The sequence below is a fragment of the Episyrphus balteatus genome, chromosome 3 (genome assembly GCF_945859705.1).
Source record: "Episyrphus balteatus chromosome 3, idEpiBalt1.1, whole genome shotgun sequence".
Classification (NCBI taxonomy): Eukaryota; Metazoa; Arthropoda; class Insecta; order Diptera; family Syrphidae; genus Episyrphus; species Episyrphus balteatus.
This window is the reverse complement of record NC_079136.1, coordinates 125,485,383-125,507,838: the sequence shown is the minus strand read 5'-3', so window position 1 is coordinate 125,507,838 and position 22,456 is coordinate 125,485,383. Positions and strand designations below refer to the sequence as shown.

Here is a 22,456-nt window from a genome sequence, read left to right as displayed (position 1 = left end):
ATGCCGAAGTTGGGCAAATGACAAAAAAAATTGAATTTTTGAACTTTGACATCTTATAAATTCTAAGTGGTTTAACCGAGTTACATGTTTTATACATTGTTAAAAAGGTATATTTATCTTCTATCAGAAACTGTAAAAAAATCGAAAATGGGTAAAAAATTGTCGAAGCTAGAATTTTTTCAATGGGCGAAGGTCCAAAAAACCGTTTTTTGCCCGTAACTCCAGATTTTGGGGGTGTTAGGGGATTTTTAAATACCGTTTCGTATTCAGTGCGACTAGCTCTACAAAACCTGATAGGTCTCCGCCCGCGTATTTTTTGAGTGTTACACCGTGTTATTAAACTGGACTGTCCAATTTCGTTACTCCATTATTGGATATAATGTAGTTTTCTTTACTTAATTGACAAAGTTTTTTAATAGTTTGTTTTAGATCTTGACTCAGTTCGATTAGAAATGAAATAGAGATTACGTTCCACAATCCTTATTCTTTGTTAAAATTTTTGTGGAATGCATTCATATTTCCTTTCATTAAAGGTGAGTATAAGTTGTGCATTGTAAGTTTTTTTTTTTTTTTAATTGTTTATCAGATCATATTTCATACTTAAAAGAAATTATAGTCTGAAAAATTTGTGGATCGTATTAATTTTGTGACCTTTTTCACAAACCAGAAACTTAAAACTGCCATTTGTCTCAAAGTCCAACCTATATGTGATATTCCCTTCAGTGGGAATTTCAGGTTAACATCTTAAACATCCTAATCTAGCTCTAAAAGCACCACATAAAAGTATCGTCGTGAAAATATAACTCTATGTTCCACAGTTTCGTTAAGTTTATTCCTTATAATCGGATTCTGATTAATTGAATGAAAAAAACTTTGGATGGTACCTAGGTATATTATTCTGTTTGAGGGAATCAATATTAATCGTAAAAAATCGAACTAAACGATCCACAAAAAAGAAAAATGTCTTGAAATCACTATCTTTACGTCCCACAAATTATACTTTAAAAGAATGGTTTTTGAGTTTGTATACTTACAGAAAAAAAAACTAATTATGTAATACCTACTAATCTCTACGTTCCTCAAAAAATTAAATGGCAGTACCAACTCTTCGCTCTACTTTATGTTCCACAAATTCTGGGAGTTTTTCTTTAATATGCGGGCATTTTGACTTATTGAGATAAAAAAATCTTGTGGATGGTATTAATAGAATTTATGTGTTGTAAAATGTTGTGGAACGCATTTATTATTTAATAGTGAAGTAAAAATCCTAATACATACAGCAAAAATCAACGTATAGTGATTAACATATATTCTGTTTTGAAGAGAAAAATAATAATGGAAAAACTGAATTCCATTTATGTGTACCTACCTTCATAAGTTCCACAAAAAAAAACTTTAAATCATTATCTTTATAATCAACAAATTCTATTATGAAAGAAAAGTTATTCAGTTCCATATAAAGAAAAAAAAAAAAATTCTAGGCGAAAATACCCTCCAAAGAAAAATTCCGATGTTACAAAGTTTTTTTTTTTTCAGTTGTTTCCTTATTTTGGTATGCTGATAATATTAAAACCAATAACTTTACGTTCCAAAAAATTATAATCCACATCTTCAAAATTGATAGAAAAAAATAGCTAAGTTGAAAAATCTCACGTTCCACATTTAATATCCACCTTGTTGTTTGTTAACTTTTATAAACCTTGATTCGATGTTAAACTATGGCACCAAAAAATTGTGGAATGTGTTTATTTTTCAATATTCTAGTAGAAATAATTATGTATTTATAGGCTTGAAAATATTTGTGGAACGTATTCATTTACTTATTCGTATTGCAAGATAAAAGCCTATAAATCCCCCACCGAACTCAATTTTTCATCAATATATTACATGACACAGGAATTCAAACTTTGACAGTCACCTCAACTACTATTACAAACAAATGAACTATCTAATATATGGCACCCTTCAAAAAATAAACAACGAAATCGAATTCACCACCCACAACACCATGACTTCTATATTGGAGTTTCAATTTGTATTTTTTTTTTTTTTTTGTTGACAAAACTGACTTCGTCACATTGACTCTTGACAGAGTCCATACACACTGAACAAAAAAAAAATATATATATCGAAGGTTGCCATTGCCAGATCATCGTTCGAGCTGTGTGTGATAACAGATGAACACGAACCACCAACTCCTTTGGCCATAAAAAAAAAATCTATATGTATATTTTTCCCTTCGATGTATTTTTTTTTTTTTTTTTTGCATGTCAACAAGCTACTTACCCCCTCCACAGGTGACTGAACACAGTGACATCGGTGCCGTCTCCCAATGATAGAGTGGTTGTGAACATGATTTCCCATCGCCCCCACACACTCCACACGCGTCGATCTTCTTCGTCGAACCAATCTTTAGGTCACAGCCAACTCGCTATATAAGAAAAAGAGAAAGTATGAAGAAAAAAAAATATTAGAAAAAAAAAATATACAAAAAATAAGGAAAATAAAAATGAAATCGGAATAAATATCGAAGAATGATGAAGGATAACACTCGCGAAAGCAAAAAAAAAAAATAAAGTTATGTTGAACATTCTGAGAGTTTGTTTTTCGACGAACCTCAAGCACAAACAAGCTAAAAACATTTTGAATAAATAAAGCGTTTTCGAAATATTTTTTTCTTTTTTTTTTTTGCTTGTTTTTATTTGTATTTTTGTTTTTTTTTTTGCATTTGACTCAGCGAGTAATACTCAATTCTATCGAGAGGGTAACAAATAATTTATCACAATATAGCAGGTTAGCTGAAAAATTATTCTGCGCTGAACATGAAATAGATGAATTGCTTCGCACAAGGCTCAATATTTATTGGTAGAGGGGTGAAAAAAAAGGGGGGTGGAAGAAATTCAGGGTGAGGAAAACAACTCTGGTGAAATATAAACGAAAACCGAACAAACAAACAAAACAAAACGAACCAGAACAACGAAGAACAGAAGCAGCAGCCTGCGTTGGGCGCCATTTAGTGGGGTATATAGCAGCCTCGCAAATATGCGACAACAACAACGACGACCATTTTTTGACGAAAGTGCTTTGTTTTCCCGGAGACATGTTGTCATTATTTAAATTCCTGTTCGAAGTAATGAATAACTTTGGCCGAATTATTTGGCAAATTGTGGTTTGATTTATGCTCCTCATTGTGCACAGCCGTGATGTGCGCTCGCTCGGTACTATACTCCTGGATTTACCTTTGCTATATAAATCGATTGATATGTCGCGCTATGTTCTCTGGCTTAGAGTTCAGAATTTTGGCAAACTGAGGGGTGGTAATGAGCATTTTCTGTGTTGATTTCTTTTGGTTTTTTTTTTTTTTTGTTTTTTTTTTTTGTAGGTAAGTTTGACAAAAAAAAGTCGTGCAAACTCCTCGAAATAAATGAGGCCTAATCACGGCATCGTTGTTTTTTTTGTTTTTTTTTTGTTATTCTCCTTCGAGGGATGTCGGGAAGAGACTTGTTTTATTTTTCATGTTTATTTATTTATTTTTTTTTTTTCAAACCACAGACATTTTTTTTTTTTTTTTTCTTGAAGACTTTTTTTTTTTTGAAACGGCCTACGGGGATTATAGTAAGGATGTGGGATGTTAACGATTATGTTGCGTTAGGCGATTTGCCGCAGAGGAATGTAAATTAAAATTCCGGTAAGGGGTATTGTTTCTTTATTTTTTTTTTCGATTTTGTTTTGTTTAACTTTTTCCTACATTTGTGTACAAAATAAAATGAAAAAAAAAGTATAAATTCCTCTTTGGAGATATAAGAGAGAGAGAGAGTCTGCTACTAAACAAGGTATTAGACTTGTAAATGAGTTAAATACTCTTTCCGTTTTAATATTTATCCAATCGTGTGTTGTTTTCTTTAAGAGTTTATTTTTTTTTTTTATCTTTTTCTTCGTTTTGTCTTGTTTCCATGGTTTTTTGTAAGAAAGATTAAACCCTTGAGGGTGATATGATTAGGATGAATTTTTTGAACGCTCATTATTTTTTGTTTATATTTTGTTTTCAAGATGATAGAAGATATTTGACACCTGAGATGTTTTTAAAAAAATTATCAAGGGACAAGTTATAAAATACATATTATAATTAACCTTATCGGGTGGAAAAGAAAGATAGAGTATATCTAAAAATTAGACAAAGAGTTAAGAATATTGAAGGTCGACAGGTAACATGAGCTTGAAAGTTGTTATTTACATATCTGATTTGTTATTTTTTGATGAAATTAATTGGTACACTTAATTAAGTGACAGGCAGCAGTTGTTTTGAGAGTTGGTGAATAATTTAATTTAATTTTTTTTAATTATACATAAATATTCAGAATTTTAATTATTCAATTTTTGTTTTTAAATTTTGATTGAATATTACGATAGTAATGGAATGGGTCAAAGTGATGCCCTCAAAAATTTTAAAAAGCAATTTTTTATACAAATGTTTCTTAAATTTTAAATAATTTGTATTGGGTTCTTAACATTAGCGATTGAAAAAGTTCAAAATTGTTGTAAATACGGTAAGTGAGCACAAAAATACCTTTATAACACTTTGATTTCTTTAAGGGTCCTAGGAATTTTTTTTACTCAATTATTAAAATCCAGGGAAATATTGGTTAAAATAAGGTCCAAAATCGAATTAAAATTATAAAAACTAATTTTTCATCTGTTTAAAAAAAGACCCTTGCATCTTGGATACCTGAAAAGAATATTTTGGGTCTTGGTTTTTATAACAAATACAACACTTTTTAAAGAATTTCCATAAATATTGCAACATAATTTTAATTTTAATGATTCTGACCTCTTGTTCAAAAATTTTGCCAAACAAGATTGACAAAATACCCCAATTTTTGTTTGTTTCATGTTGAATACTTTGAACCGTGAGAGTTCAAAAAAAAAAATAATAAATTGCACGACTGGGGTCGCACGTACTTGCTCTTATGCTTAAAGTAACTATAATGTTAAAGTTTTTTATACAAGAAATTTAAAATTTGATATTTTGAAGAAATTTCATAAGTAGTATAAAAAAATTAAATCTGTTTTTATAATTAATTAAACACCGTTTTAAATGATCTTTAAAAAAAAAAAACCAATATGCCATTTTATTTCTTGTATAAAAAGGTATTTTTAGAAAAAAATTTTCGAAAATTGTAGGCACCGTTTTTTAAAAAAATAATTTTTTATATATAAAAAATTTTTAACATTTTTCAAAAAAAAAGTTGGTATGCCATTTTGAAGAAATAATTAATTTACACATAAAAACAAAATTTCAAAATTTTTCGTTGATCCGTTTTCAAAAAATTGATTTTTCAAAAAAAAAATTTGAAATATTTTTTAAAAAACCAAAAATGCGTTTTTTGAAAATTTTCTAAAAGTTTAATATTATCTTTACTTAAACACTTTTGTATAAAAATTTTCATTTAAATCGGGTTAATGTTGTACGAGATATTCAGAAACGAAAAAAACCGTTCTATGACAGGTACCGTTAATAACGGTAAAAAAAATATTTTTTTTATTTAAAAAGTTGGCTCTTATGTGTAGTACTACACACAAAAATTTTAATCAAAATCGTTAGGGCAGTTTTTGAAAAAAATTAACTTTTCTATTTCCGTTATATGGCAGGTACCGTTAGTTTTGGTCATAAAAAAAAAATTTCAATTTCCCCTCTAGGGAATCACCAAAAACTGCTAACTACCAAGTTTGAAGAAAATCACTTCACTCGTTTAGGCTGCACCTCCAGATAGAGACAGACACACAGACACATAGATAGACAGAATTGCCGGACCCACTTATTTGGCATTCTCCATCATCGTAATGTCATGTAAAATTGTTATCTTGAGTTCGATTTTTTTTACGAATCCTAAACTTTCCCTATAGTACCTATATCGCAAGTAAAAAATTGTTTACTTGGTAGTTTTCATTCATTTTACAAAGGGTTAAGACCTTAACATTGACGAATGGTTTCTACTATTTTTTATGGTAAAAGAGAGTCAGAATGTTATAATATATCTTATTATAAATCTAAAATGCTAGCAGGTTTTCATAACAAATTCTTATGCAAGTTTTTTACTGCCTTAAGACCCTAGAAACAGTTGTTTAAACTATGTTAAACAAATAGGGTTAAAGGTAAAAAATGGACATTCTTCTTCTTCAATATCGATGAGACCTTCATGATCTCCAATTGGATCACAACTCTACCACTTTAACACTCCATCTTTAGTTTTAAATAGAGAACTTGTTAGATTAAGGACCCTAAAATTTTCAAGTAGGTATGATTTATTTTATAAAAAAAAAAAAATTCGTAAAAAAAATTTTGATTTTTGACGTCAAAATTCATGAAAAACACCACTGTGTGACGTCGAGCTTTTGTCAAAGGGTCAATGCCCTCTGAGCACCAGGTGGACAAAAGTGCCATCAGCAGCTTTTGGCGATCATAGGGACCGAAACTAACAATTTTGCTTCTATAGAAATTCACTGTGATTCCTTATAGAAGTAAAAAAAGAATTTTGCTTCTATAAAGCTTTACAGAAGCTATAGAAATCTCTCAGTAAATCATTATAGAAGTAAAAACATTTTTGATTCTATAAAGCCTTACAGAAGCTATATTTGCTCTGTAAACAATTAAGCTTCTATAAAGCTTTACAGAAGCTATATTATCATCTGTTAACCTTTATAAATCGTTTATTGAAGATGGAGCATTTTCTTTCATTTTCTTTGTGACGTAAATTTAATGGGCAAATTCAAATTTTTTTTTTAATCTTAGAGTTTAGTCTATAATGCACAGTTTTCCTGAAAAAAAAAAAATCGTGTGTGTACACTTGTACACGCGATTGAAGTTATACTTCTCACTAACAGAAGTTCCGCTGGGGTACTCCCTGGGTTAAAATAAGTATGTTCAATGAGTATTTTTCTAGATCAGAACAGGACAGCACAGCACAGTTTGGTGAGAAACGTCAGAACAAGTTAGAACAGTCATTTAAACGTCAGTTGTCAAAAAAAAAAAACAAACAAATTGTAAATTATACCTACATTATATTGTTTATCGTTTCTCGTTTATTTTTTCTGTTATTTTTTGTGTTTGTACTCCAAAAAATATAAGTAAAAATTGCTTTTAGTTATAAAAACCACGAGCACTCGAGAAATATTCGCACAATTAAATCAAAACAAAAACAAAAAATGAAAGCTTTGCTTTTGACACTTCTCACAAATCTGTTCTAACCTGATCTGACTCAAAAGCAAGAACAGAATATCCTGTTCTAAACTGTTCTAGATTTCGTCGCCCTAGTATTGAAGTGCCGTATACGCCATTTTAACATTTTTGGGAAATCGCATTTAAATGTTCGGAAGATAATTGCGAAAGAACTAACCGCTGGTATTTTTTGATATTGTAGTATGATATGTAATTAAAATGTGTCTTTTATATACATGCTATTGGACATCTGCAGTTCGTTTAGTTTTCAAAATATTTAAATTTTTGTCCAAAATGAGTTTGCCGTATACGCCATGAAAATCAGAAGTTTCTTTTATTCATATACACGTACGTTAAAAAAAAAAACATAACAATTCTCAAAATTTTCTTGTATTGCATGAAAAATGCCAAAATTTCTTGTTTTTGTCAAAACAATAGTGAATATCTCGGCAACGAAAAAAGATAGAAAAAAACGGATAGCAGATTTGAAAAGAGCAACTTCGAAAACATACGACTGCATACCTAGTTCAAAAAATGCAATTTGGCGTATACGGCACTCCAATACTAGGGCGACGATTTGTCAATGAACAGCAAACTAGAACAGTTCAGCACAGAAAAAACTCAATGAACAGCAAAAAGCTGTACTTTTCTGCCTAGAACAGTCCAGCACAGCGTCAGTGAACACAGCTAATATGAAACTCTCAATTTTTTTAGACTGGGAATGAAATGATCTTAAAAGCTACGCAAAATGGCGGCCACTTGCTTTTATTATTATTATTTTTTTTTTTTGTTCAATTAATCACTTTTTGATTACATTAGGTATTATTTTTGTATTAAATTTTAAATTCTTTCTATATAAAATACGACCCACGACATTTTTCGTTGTTGGTTTCACGTGAAATGCCCCATTTTTCATTTCTTTTTTTTTCAATTATTGTTGTTGTTTACTTTTGGTGTTTAAAAAAGAAGTCTTAAAGTGTTTGGCTACTTTTGCATAATTTTTTTTTTTTCAGAGGATTTCGTCCCCTTTCGTCCTTTAAACTTGACAGGTTTCTTATTTTTGTCCAAAAAGAACCCAAACACACCTTTTGTTTTTAATTAATCCACTACAAGTGTTTTATAGAAATCAATGGCTTCCACGTACAAAGGAACACGGCTATTAGCAATAACATCACGTAGAAGAACCACACTTAAAATAGTTCTTATGTTAAAATACTGGCGCTAGTGCAGCTGCCACAATAAAAATCTGAAATCTGTCAATAGGTAGTGCTTTCTCTTATTTGGTCTTGTCGCACAACATAAACAAAACAAACTCCAAACATGACAGTGTGGCCTCGTCTTGTGTGTTTTGTTTTGTGTTTTTTTTATTGCGTTTTAGTGGTGTACTACTCAAAATAATTAATATATTATGAAAAAATTATAAAAAAAGTGTTTCAAAAAGAATGTTGTTGTTTACATTTGTTGGTGTTAAAATAAACCAGAATTTTTTTTTCTAAAAGTAGGTCTGTTTGGGTTCTTTTTGGACAAAAATATTAAACCTGTCTATTTTCAAAATGTCGGGATTAAATTGTGTCAAAGTACCCAAAAATTTTCTGCTACTTTTCAACAACAACAACAACAAAAATGTAAACAACAACACAAATTGAAAAATAATATACAAAACATTTTGTATTGTTTTTCAAACATTTTGCTCATTCATTTTTTCATAAAATATTTATAAAATAAAGCACTTAACCACTAAAACGCAATAAATAAATACAAATATATGTCGGTGGTTTTTTGTTTTGTGGAATATAAATTATTAAATAATAACAATTAAAATGATAAAAATGTGATCGATAAGTGTTGTAGTGAATAATATTATTCAAAGTGTTAATATGTTTTTTTTTTTTTTTTTGTGAGAACATTGTTGAATGTTGTGTTCGATGCTATTTTGTTGTTTTTCATTATTTGTTTTCAGATTTTCCATGTCAATCATTATTGCTTATTTAGTTGTGTTTGTGTGAATCTTGAGAAAAGCCCGGGCTTAATACTTTATTCGTAAAACTTCAAATTTTAGATTCCATTTCAAGACTAACTTTGTATTTTCACACAAAAACAATTAAATCAACACTGATTCCCATTGGCAAGTCTGAATGTTGCTGAAAACAAATAATGAAAAACAACATAAAATAGCCAATGGAACACAACATTCAACAATGTTCACACACAAAAAAACACTTTGAATAAAATTTTTCACTAGCGCAACACTTATCGATCAATTTATTATTTAAATGTTATTTTTTAATAAACAATATTCCACAAAACGAAAACCACCGACATTTTTTTTTCATTTTGTCACGTGCTTGTTTGTCGATGTCAATTTTATACTGACAACATAAACTCTTTTTAAAATTATATCTACTTTTCGGCGCTGGGTTAGAATGGCGCTACTGGTTAATCCCTTTGACAGTTCTTGTCAAAAAGCAAATTTTTACCCCAACGCCGCAAAAGAAGTATAACTTCAAAAACAGCGCCGAGAAAAGGAAGAAGAAGAAAAAAAACATTCGATTCGTCAAACTCCCCCCAAAACTTCCATTATTAATTAAAAGCAGCTTCGAAAGTTCATTAAAATCATTTAAACTTGTAAATACTTCAAGTTAAATCTCTGCTGCAAGTAGCTACTTACATTACACATACCTATTTACAACCATTGTCTGCAAAAAAAAAAAAAAAGTTAAAAAAAAAACAGAAAAACCTCTGCAAAGTCATTCCTCTCTCATTCTCAGAGTTCATTTACATAACACATATTATCCATTAAGTTTTAAAGTAATTGATAATTAAAACCCAAAAAAAAAAAAGAAAATAAAAAAAAGGTAATTTATTCTCCACAATGCGAATTAACTTATTTATACCACGCCAATCAACCTACCGTATAAAAAAAAATTTCAGAAAAAAAAAATATAATAAAATGAAAATAAAAAAAAAAATAATTAAAATAAAAAAAAAAAAACACTTTTTATCTGGCTCACCTGACATTTGCCCTGGATGCACATATCAAGACTTCCGGCACGACACCGAGTTCCATCTTGTACTCTGCCTGACAGCTGCACAATGACACTCGGCTCATCATAGTGTTCCGACTCATCTGGGCCAGTGACACCGCCACCATCAACCTCTGGCAGTGAAACGTCATCAGAAAGATGTGCAGGTCTCCCCCTATTTTTTTTTTGCAGATTTTTTCACATCCACAGCAGCCACAAAAAAAGCAGAAAAAACGGAGAGAGAAAGAGAAAAAAAGAAAACAAACAAACCCATTTTACATTAAATGAATAAAGCCATTCAGTTAACGAGTCAAAGAGTGTATAACTGTGAATATTTTATAACAACACACAAGCAAACAAAACCAGGACACTGAATAAACGAAGCGCGAGCGGTGAAAGTTCCATCCAAAAAGGATTGCACGCTTCGTCCTTATAGCGAGAGGTATAGGGTAGGTTCATATACGTAACAACTATTCTGCACCACAGCAGGAGTAGCAATCTCTGGCTTGTTACAGGAGCTGGAGCGCAGCAAATGTAGGCCGGTAGTGGAGCGGCTCGGTGGCGTTTGAATGTTTCAAGGCAACAGGATATGGCATGCAACATCCGTAGTCGTGGCGAAGCCCTAGCGTGCTGCTTACTCCACTTCAAGTCCACACACAGCTTATACCTGCCTCTTGATGGTGAACAATACAACTCGCTCTCTCTCTCTGTTACCCGGGACAGGTCGCTACTTAACAAAGAAAATTCGCCAAGAGCCTTCTGCTGCATTTAAAACGGGATGTTGTTGATGACTTTTACTCCTTAGTCCTTGTTTCTGCAACAGAAAAAAAAAAAATTCTTCCACAGGCCAATACAATGTAACTACCGCACTTTGTATCCAGAGAGAGAGTCGACGACGATGACGACGATTGTTTATAAAGTGTCCACAGTTTTGCACTTCGCGTGAAACTTTCCGCGGTAATTTACCGTGTGTTTTATTTAAAACCTCCATTTTTTTTAGCCCAATTTCATAATATGCCACTTACCTGCAAGTTAAAGCACAAGGCTCTACATAATCGTAGTGCGTTGTCCACGTATATAATGTACCATCATAGGGTACATCATTGTAAGCGGCACACTGATGGGCACGGAAGTCCTGCTGTTCAGGACATGGCTGCATGTTGCATATTCTAAAACGGACTGTATCGCCCTTGCAGCCGTTTGGATTGTGACATCTACGTATTTGTTGGGCTACACCGCCATCGCACGTCCGGGAACATGTCGACCAGTCAGACCAACCAGACCAGCCACCGGAGCCACCTTTGGCGCGTTTTTGCTGCAACATACACTGGATTAATACATTTTCAGTTGTTTGGAAGTCACCTTTAGGCGGAGGGGGAGCCGCGTTGGGCGCCGCCGCCGCCGTACGACATCGTCTTACTTCGAGTTCGTTCTCTAATTCGACATCTGAGTGCCATGTGTTGTCGAATGCCTGACTGGCATTTAGTTTCTTTGCAATCGATCCATATTCGAGAAAGATCGTTAACTGTAAAAAAAAAAAAAAATATAAAACAAAATGGTGGTTTTTTCGAAAAAAAAAAAATAGCAAAATTTTAAGAAACATTTAAAGAGTGTTGATTTATCGATTCTAAATAGAAGGAAAGTCGTAAAGAAGACTCAGATTTGATGAAATTTTATAATGTTGTAACTGAAATAATGCCACTAGAGGGCGCTAACGTTTCATAGCCTATAACTAGCGGACGAATATGACTCTTCTGAAAATATCTAATTTATTAAGTTATGATAAGTAATTAAGAAGTTATGAGGAAACATACATACATACTCACATACAAAATATTTTCAAATTCCTATCTGAGTGTGTATGTTCCCTTATAACTTCTGATCTACTCATCATAATTTGATAAATTTGGTATTTTTAGAAGCGTCTAAGATGCCGGCTGGTTATAAAATATGAAAGGTTTTATTTTAATATAACGCCCTCTAGAGAGAAGAAGCATAAAATATTTAGGCTTATGTTTTTGAACATATTTTTTTGTTCTAATTGTTTTGAGTTGATAATTTGATAAAATATTTTTTTATTCTTAGTTCACCCCCAATCAGATAAGTTTCTTCAACGACCTTCTATTTCGAGGTCGGTTACTTAAAGTACATAGCCTGAGGCAGGAAGCGTTACTATAAGACCAAAGCCTTACTATATGACTAGAGTCTAAGACAGCACACAGAGAAAAATATGACCCGCTAAAAACTAACAGATTGCCATATTGTTTTACCGTCCATACATTTCATAAGGAAATCTTATTAAAATCAACGATTAATAAGGTTTTTTTAAGGAGATTTCTTATTATTTTTATAGAGAAAATCTTATTAAAATTTGACTAAAAAGTTGATTTTTTTTTTGCAGCTTAGCACTAGAACAAAAATCGCGATCAATATTTTCATGGCAGATTGGTTCAGGTGGTAAGGTGGGCGACTAATGATTTGAAGTCTCCAGTTCGATTCCCAGCCTGGTCATCGTTTTTTTTATTTTTTTGCAGATTTTAAAACAATAAGGAAAACCCGATTGTTTTAATAAGGTTTCCTTATTGGATGAAAACCATAGAGAAATCTTATTGTTTTTGTTCTATTTTATGTGGTCTATTTTTCTCTGTGCAGGCGTTACTATAACTGCAGAGCTGATATAATAGGCGTTACTATAACACAACTGCCTGAAATAACAAGCGTTACTATAAGAACTTAGCCTGAGATATTAGGCGTTACTATAAAACCGCACCCCAAATAACAGTCGTCACTATCAGACGACAGCTTAAGATAGCTGGTGTCACTATAAGACCGTGAGATACTGGCGTTATCATAAAACTACAGCGTGAGATAAAATGCGTTACTTTAAAACCACAGCATGAGATAGTAGGCGTTACTATGAGATCACGGCTTGAGATAGCAGATGTTAATACTGTAGTCCAAATAGCAGGCGTTACTCTGAGACCTCAGCTAGAGTTAAAGAAGCGTTACTATAAAACTGAAGTCTATTAAGGCAGGCGTTACTACAAGGCGATAAGTTAAAGAAGCAGCCTTTATTTTAAGACCAGAGCCTAAGGCAACATGCGTTACGGTAAATTTGGAGTCGTTACTATAATAAAAACAACCTGACAAAACAAGCGTTTATTTAAAAGTTCTAAAAAGTGTGTAAAACTGTTATATTAATTAAATAACTCAAATTTGCCCTTTTTTTTAAATAAAAAGTAAATAAATAACAACCCAAATTCACTACAAAATTCCAATTGCCTTAAAGTGTCAAAGTGTCACAATAAGCCAGAATATGGTCATCGAATACAAAAAAACCTCATTTGACATTTTTCCTCCAACACCAAACGGACCTAAACCACTATAAACAAAACTATTTAAGTCACTTTCTAATTCCAATTAATTACCAAACACACAATTCATTGTTCCTTCTGGCTCTCACTAAGCTCCCTCAAACCTACATCAAGAAAAAAACTCTCCTTTAAACTATTGCGTTTATTCAAGAAACAAAAGGTAATGTTTTTCTTGAGCCACTTGTTAACCTTGAGAAAGGAAACGACACGTTTGGTACCTATACCTACAATTGCCACAAAACAAAGGTCATCACTATAATACAAAAATATGTGTCCATCCATTAGTTTCGCCAACTTAACCTCATTTTTGATTAAAGGTGTTTTGTTTTTTTTTCTTCAAAGTGACATGATTCCCATTCGATTCAAAAAAGGGTTTCTGATAACAATCGTCTTCTTTGCTGGTATATTATAGAACTTCAATTTTTATAGCTTTTCGTGTTTGGGGGGGGGGGGGGGGGGGTCCTTACTCTATTTTCGTTTAATTCTCTACAAAAGTAAATACTTCCCGAGCTTTGTGTCCCATTCGACAGTTGACATTTATTTCAATTTCCTTGGAGCAAAACACAACGCCAGGACTTAATGACCCAACAACATGCAAAAGTGCGCTCTAAATAAATATTCATGCAATATGGCAAGTAACCGAACCGAACTCAACCGAATCCAAAAAGAAAGAGAAGAAGAAGAAGAAAAATGTTCCATATTTTTATATACAAATTGGAACTTAACAGGGAATAGCTATACCAAAAGGAAGCTCCTTTTCTCTATATGTAAACTACTTTGTTTTTGGGTTCATCCAAATCCTTGCGAGAGAGTCAGTCGATTTGAGCTGGATTAGTAAGATAATATATGGAAGAGTGTGCATTGTTGGGGGTATTCTTTACAATATTTAAAAGTTCAACAAGAGTTTAGGCAAAAAAAATAAATAAAAAAAAATAGATAAGTAAAATGGCGCCCGGGCAACGGACGAACAACGTCTTCTTTAGGATCAATAATCCGTAAAGAAACCATAGAATAACCTTTCTCTTTCTCTTATTCAACCATTCATCTATGTCTAACTGTCTTCAAAGTATCGTTTAAGTTTTTTTTTTATCAAGCTCTTAAGCGACATTTAAGTCAGACAAATCCAGTTAGAGCCCACCTTTCCATTTGGCGTCGTTGTCGTTATATCGTCTCTTTTGTCTTCATAGTTGTCTTACATATTGAAATAGGGTATAGAGAGGGTATCAAATTTCATCCCCCCCCCCCCCGCAAAATCTTTTGTTATATCGGTTGGACGGATTGGATAATAAATTCATAACGTTTACATTTCCGATCAATAAATTTCTTTCCAAGCGAGCGAGAGATAAGATTAAAAATCAAAGCCGATATGCGTATCCAAGAATAGCGAATAGTTGGGGGGTAAAAAAATATAGAATTGACATTACAGTTGGAGGTATTCCCGGGGGTTGGGCTATAGACATAGCAGAGACGACTTGGATACAGACTGACAGGTTTGTTGAATTTGTTGTGGCGGAACGAGATTTAGATTTACACCCTTTACCTATTCGTTTCATTCCGTTTCAGTTTTAGAAGCTTTGTTTTTTCCAAGGCGAAGTGTATAAGAGGTTTAATGTGATGACTGACATTTTTTAGGCAGGAAGGTGGAAGGAAAACCACTCCTAGACCCTTTTTTTGCGTACTTTAGCTAATCGCTATATACACTCCGAATCACATAGATTAATGACAAAATAATGTCAGACCCATTTTCATCCCTCATCAAAGGTATTTTCGTTTGGGATTTCGTTCGTTCTCCTGTATCTTTTTTTTTTTTTTTTGTTTGCGTATATTTCTCCCACTCTTTTTTGTTTTTCTTCTGCGTTTTCTATATTGTTTTGTTTGTAGGTCCTCTGCTGTTTTGTGTCTGTCTGCTTATTCTATGTTTTTCTATGTGGATGGTGGGGCTGTGTTCTGTGTGTACCTCAATGGCTTTTCTACTTTTGTATAAAAGGTGAATTATTGAAACGGTTTCATCTCATAAATAAATAATTAAGGTTATGTGCAGAATCTCTATTTTTGTTTACTGCTTGTGTGTTGTCGTTGTCGTTTGTACCGATAAAGTGAGAGACTCGTCCCCTCTTGTAATGGATATATTCAGAGGTTTTGAATAGAAAAAGCAAACAACCATCACACTATATAGTATACACAATGTCGTGTCGTTTTGGTTCGTCCTCGTCCTACGCAGGATAATATACTACGTATATATTATATTAAATGAATGGATAGGTCTTCGGCGTATATCGGGAGAGAAACGTGCTAGGTGGAGTTTATTTTGCTCGTAGAGTTGTTTATATCCTTTTTGGTCGTCCGTTGTCGGTCGTAGGTCACATATACCTATATTCTTTAAGACCAAGAACCCATCTCGAGCTCTTTCCGTCTTATCGGTCAGCTTGGTTACCTATATGTAGCGTATGCCCTTGCCTATTTTTTTTTTTTTACTTACATATGGATCCTTCAGATTGAAGAAGCACATTTATGTACATATGGTGAAATGTTAATGTGTTTTTATTGTAGCATAGGCGACAAGCCCGCCGCAATTGACATGAATCACTTATTTAAATGTTTTACGTGAGGTTAGATGTTGTCGGTCGTTTTGTATGACACTGTGATACAATTATATACGAAGAAGAAGCTCACAGTTTCTTTGCGTTACCTACAGTAAATCGTTTTGGAGTGAAAGGATATTATTTAAAGGAGGATGTAATTTTTTTTTTTTTTGTATTGTGGGAAGTCAATGAATACCAATCTTTGATCGGGAGAGCTTAGGAAATGTCTGGAGTAGGTATCAGTGTAGGTTTTTGTTTTTTATAAAATACAGAGGTTGAAAGACATTTCTCTGATAACATTGAACATACGTTCCACAGCCTATACATTTTCAATTACCTATAGTTTGAAAACCGAAGTTAAAAAGCATTTCTTTGATAATATGGAACATACGTTCCACAGCCTATAAATGTTCAATCACAGTTTGGAAACCGAAGTTTAAAGACATTTCTTTGATAACATGGAAAATACGTTCCACAGCCCTTAAAATTTTCAATCGCATTTTCAATAAAATACAGTTTGATAACCGAGGTTGAAAGACATTTCTCTGATAACATTGAACATACATTCCACAAGCCTATAAATTTTCAATTACCTATAGTTTGAAAACCAAAGTTAAAAGGCATTTCTTTGATAATATGGAACATACGTTCCACAGCCTATAAATGTTCAATCACAGTTTGGAGACCGAAGTTTAAAGAAATTTCTTTGATAACATGGAAAATACGTTCCACAGCTCTTAAAATTTTCAATCACAGTTTGGAATTCGAAGAGACACGATATTTTTTTTTGAAAACATGGAATAAACTTTCCACAGCCCTAAAATTCTCAATCACAGGACTTACGTTCCACAGCTGTGAAATTCTCAATCACAGTTTTGAAACCGAAGGGGCAGAATGTTATTTTTAAAAAACATTCCTTAAAATTCTCAACCCAAGGAGCAATATTTCCTTGAAATCATCGGACATACGTTCCACAGCGAAAATTTAAGTTTCTTCCCGTTTTTTTTTTTTTTAATCTCTCCTATGCCTTGATTTCCTTCCATTCATTCCATAGCAACGGACTAATTTGTCATTATCATTCCAACCAAATCACCATCATCATTTTGATAATCATAAAAATTGTCATTAACTCAAATGGTTACTAGCTACAACAATATGACAAATTAGTAACAGATTTTGCCAAGAGCAAAATGTTACCAATAAAATCCAACAAATTTCCTCTCATTTAACTCATCTATGTAGGACAAAATTCTCTTCCACACATCTAGAGATACCTATTTTTATCTGTAATATACCATCACATTTACAACACCACAATAGAATCTTGGAATTTCATGCTGTTACATTAAATTACCCAGAAGGGTTAATTACAATCGACAACAAAAACAACATCCAAAAACTGTATGGGTAAAATACATCCTCTATTTAACCTAAAAGAACCCAACAAAACCATCCAGCAACAGTTTTTATGTATAAATGGGGTTAAGGGTCAAGTAGACATCCTTTCAATCAACTTTTACTCAAAAATATAATTTTACCACAAAAATAACAACAACAAAAATAAACTAAGAACTTGTCGAAATGTCTCCTAAATATTGTTACAACTTAGCAAAAACAAGTCTTTACACTTCAGCAAGCCTCTGTGTACCTATATAACGAAAATCTAAATTAATTGGAATTTTTGGCTCATTATTTTTGGCCAAAATGATTAATCATCCTTTTTGCTTCTTACAGAGCCTTAAGGAAAATTTCGAGACAACAAGTTTTTGTTTTAGGGATTTTGACTCCTACAATATTTTGACGCAATAACCGTCAAAAACTTGTAGGTAACTTATATAAACTTTTCGACTTCCTTTAACTCACACATACACACACACACCCACACATAAAAGCTTGGGAAATTAATTTATCATTTCCAAAAATTAGCTTTATCTGGCTTAAAAGACTCTCTCGCGACTAAAAATAGGAGACAAAAAAAATCCATAAAACATCTTGTAGCTTGTTTCTTCTACATTATTTGATTCGTCTTGTCATTAAGCGCCCTCTTTCATCGAAAGACACCCGCCGCGTTTGGTTAAAAAAAAAAAAATAATCGTTTTTTAATTGGAATTTCTTTAAATCCACAAAACACAACCACACTCATTCCAGCGAAATAAAAAATTTTTTTTTTCTTTTTCTTCAATTCTGTGAATAGATTATGCAGCTTTTTTTATCCTATTACGTGTTTGGCTTAAAACCCTCAACTAAACATATTATAAATGCTTATCCAAGGGTATAAAAAAAAGACAAGATGCAAGCCTTACAGAGAGATTCAAGGATACAAAAAAAAAAAAAAACAAAAAAAGGATGAGAAGGATGATTCGGAGAATGAAAATTCCACAATAAAACTTGGTCCTGGATAAAACCAAGCAAGAAGATATCTGTAAATAATTAGTATGCCTTGCTTACATCATGCCACATTAGGTCTCTCGAAACTTGTCTGTATGTGTACATAATGGTTATCTTTAGGTAAGTGTATTGGTATAGGTATATTAGGACTCATCTGAATCCCATTCTCTATAAACTCTTAGCAATCAAGCTGAAGGACTCCCTATATAATATAGCAACACCATTTCTCTAGATCTCTTCTCTTTGGTTTTTCTCGTCTATGCTGTAACTTCTATCCTGTTCGGGCGACCCCATTCGAAGAATGTTATTCCTTCCATTTCTTCCTTTAATACAGCCGCAGACCAATTGAGTATGACCAATGCATTACTGTAATATATATTTAAGAGGGCTCCACTCGTTGATGGTGTGTATATGTATATTTTCGTTTCGGTCCTCTGCCTCTGCGCCAATTACCTAATCACGGAAAATGACCCACTCTGCCATATAGAAACAGAGAGCACTTTGCCACAGGAGACATATCCCTGCTGCTACGATCGGGAGAAAAAAAGGGCACTTGTATGAACAAAAAAAAAAAAAAAAAATAGAAAAAAATTTTGGAGGTGGCATGGAAGTGTAGTAACGTAACGAGTAACGACGACAACTACGAGTATAGTTGTTGGAAAAAAGTTGCAGAAACAAAAATACAAGTGTATGTTAAAAATCGCTTACCTACACAAGGGCTAACGATGCCTATTTTACTACTTATTCATTACAGGGTGATCTAGAGTGGTTTGAGAAATTAAGTTCAGATTGCTGTTTTTGTGTTAGTCGATGAGAAAGAAATTGTACCAAAATTCGATTTTGAGTACTTTTAGAACTTTCAGAAATTTGGTATATCCTTTTTGATGCTAAACAATATTTTTCACACTCCATATGTACCTATAATTTGTATAAATGTACCAAATTTAGTACCAACATTATTATGAATATTACGAATGGTCCATATTTTGTATATTAATGCCCAATGACAATCATTCATATATGTGGAGGAATCAAATTAAGACTAGCAATACAAAATTAAGTACAAATATGAATTTGTTTGATATCTAAGCACAAAATATATAAAATTTAGAAGCAATATCTGTGCAAATTTAAACTCAGCGTTTTATTTTTTATAAAATACATAATATGAAAAAGTTCCAAAATGTTCTGTTCGAGAAAATTAAACACAAAATAAAAAAAAAAAATAAAAAATGCTCATTTTAAATTTGGTACCAAGATAAAGTTTTTGGTTTTTCAAAATTCTGTGTGAAGTAATTCTGAACAAAATGCAAAATAGCAAAACAGTAATTTTGTTATAAAGTGCATTCCATTTAAAAAAAAAAAAACATGTTTTGGTACAGAAATTTATAGTCAAAATACATAATTTGGTTCCCAAAAGTTTTGGATAATCTCTGCATCATATTTTCCCACACTAAGGACATTAATCAATCAAAATTTTGTAACTACTGAAAACTTAGAAAATTTATTAAAGTTTAAATTTAAGTACTGAAACTGGTTTAATTTTTGACAATCACCGGTTTATTTTGGTTTGTTGTAGGGTAACTTCGGGCATTATGGCGCACCGGGCATTATGGCGCACCTCTCAACTACCATACTTCCAATACTCGCATTTAAATAAAACCAATGCAGAAACTTTGGCCTTCGTCGAACACTAGCCTTGTGACGATCGCAGGTCAGTGCTATTATTTTTGTGCTAAACAAAAAAGAAAACAAAAAAAATATACCGGTTCTGGGTTCCAATATAATATCGCTTTGTTTTTGTTTGTGTGTATCTCGGTAAGTATACAGTGCACGTGTTTGTTGTAAGGAGTGAAACGCAGAGTACAGTTTTGGTTTGGTTATATCACTTGTTATATTTTAACTGAAGTAAGAATTGTGTTTAGTTTTTGGAGTTTTGTGAATATGTTTATATTTTGCAATATGGCGCAGAAGTAATAAGGGCATTATGGCGCTATATTATACCCGACTGCGCCATAATGCCCTTATGTAAAACTAATTTCAAAAGTAACTCTGCATTTTTTTTAAATTGAAAATAACCTCAATTTAACGTTAATTTTATGAAACTTATTCACAATTATATTTCAGAAATGCTGAATATACGTAAAAAAAAGTAAAGGGTTCTGAAGTAAATGGGGTTCGCCATATTGCCCGTACATAGGGCAATATGGTTTTTTTTGGACTATTTTTAATTTAATTTATTTTTTGTTAAAAAGCTTGAATTTTTATTCTTAAATAATTTTTTTATGTTACGTTTTAATGAAATTTAATTTAAAAAAATGATTGAAGTAAAAATTGTAGTCCGTAGTAAAGTTATTTGAGTTTGTGCTTAGGTATGCCATAATGCCCTAATTTACCCTACACAAATATGAATTCCGAAATATTCGATCGCGTCAATAATTTTTTACTTAATTTTAGACTAAATTGAAAAATAGTTAAGAGTTTAAGTATCAAAATTGGTACGCCATTGGAATGAAAATATTAATCATCAAATAATTACATACTAAAAATTCTGACCAATAAATTTTATAGTTTGAATAAAATTCATTGGTCAGAAATTTTCATAAGATTTTTGAAGATCGTCAAAAAAATGTGATGTAAATAATTATTTAGCTTCATTTTCTTTTTATTTCTAATAAGAATTTTTCTGAAAAGATTATTATCTGTTAAATCTTCTTAAAGTTTTCTATATTATAAATTATTTTAAATTGCTTAAAAAGATCAATAAGAAGATATATTTATTTTAATAATAATTTCTTAACAAATAAAAATGATTCTTTAAAATAAATCATAAGTAAAGTGATCTGATTTTGAGTGATTGATTGATATTGTAGTTTTCATAGCCATGGCCAATTTAGAGTAAAGTCTTTAATTTAAAAATAAAATTAATTGTTATTTAAAAGAACGTCCATAAATATTCGAAATAAAAATAATAATTTTTCATCGCACTAATTGCTTATTTTAATTTAAGCTGGAAGGTTGAACTACAAAAAATATTTAAATTTTCTTCAGAGGTTTGTTTCAATGAGATTATAATTATAGGGAGCAGTTTGCTCAATATTACTTTGGAAATAATATTTCATCATAATTGTTTGTGTTTATTATACCTAGATATATTAAATATATATTGTATTTTTCTTGGTGTACCTCATTTAAAAAATTGCAATTGATCATATAAAAAAATAAATGTTTCGCGGTCACTGTGGTGTATGTGTAACCTTTTTTTTTAATTTTTTTTTTTTAAGAATTTTGAAAGGGAATAGAACTGGCCCACAGGAATTCAGAAAATAGCCATATTTCAAAAAACGTGATGTCTCTCTTAATGGAATGACCCTAGTTTTTGTTAAAAAAAAATCGTGATGTTGTAACAAACAAAATTGGAAAGTGGACATAATATTTTTGGTATTTTTAATCACAATCTAGAATCTTATTGGTGTTTAGCACCAACATTTTCTATTACTATTTCCAATATTTAAAAAAAAATATATAAATGTGAGAAAAAAAGATTTAAGAAGAGCTAGTAGACCAACCTGAATCGGGTTAAAGTGCTCTAGAAATATTTTTTTTTTTTAATACTTAAAAAAAAAAATCGTAAAATTGTCTTGAATAATTAACTGAATAATTAACTGCTTGGACTTTTTCGACTTTTCAAAAGCATTTTCCTAGGTCTCCCAATAAAAAAAAGAATTTGTTTTTATTTTCCTTTCAAACCCGTGCTCTGTTATTTTGAAATTTTGTTTTTGTAAAAAAAAAAAAAATTTTTTTTAAGAAAAACCAAATTCGATTAGCACGAATTTGTATCGAAAAGAGATATTTTTTTTTTTTGAAAATCTC

At 31.7% G+C, this 22,456-nt stretch overlaps 1 protein-coding gene across 3 annotated transcripts in view; it reads right to left on the bottom strand.

Moving 5' to 3' along the window:
* LOC129916821 (protein madd-4-like) overlaps positions 1 to 22,456 on the bottom strand; it is a 129,810-nt gene that overhangs the window by 47,343 nt on the left and 60,011 nt on the right. For all 3 annotated transcript variants that reach the window (XM_055996991.1, XM_055996992.1, XM_055996993.1), the window contains exons 3-6: positions 11,660 to 11,764; positions 11,265 to 11,554; positions 10,228 to 10,414; positions 2,287 to 2,431 (exon numbers count right to left, since the gene is read on the bottom strand). In XM_055996991.1, coding sequence (XP_055852966.1) covers positions 2,287 to 2,431; positions 10,228 to 10,414; positions 11,265 to 11,554; positions 11,660 to 11,764 — 727 coding nt within the window. The remainder of the gene's footprint in view (positions 1 to 2,286; positions 2,432 to 10,227; positions 10,415 to 11,264; positions 11,555 to 11,659; positions 11,765 to 22,456) is intronic.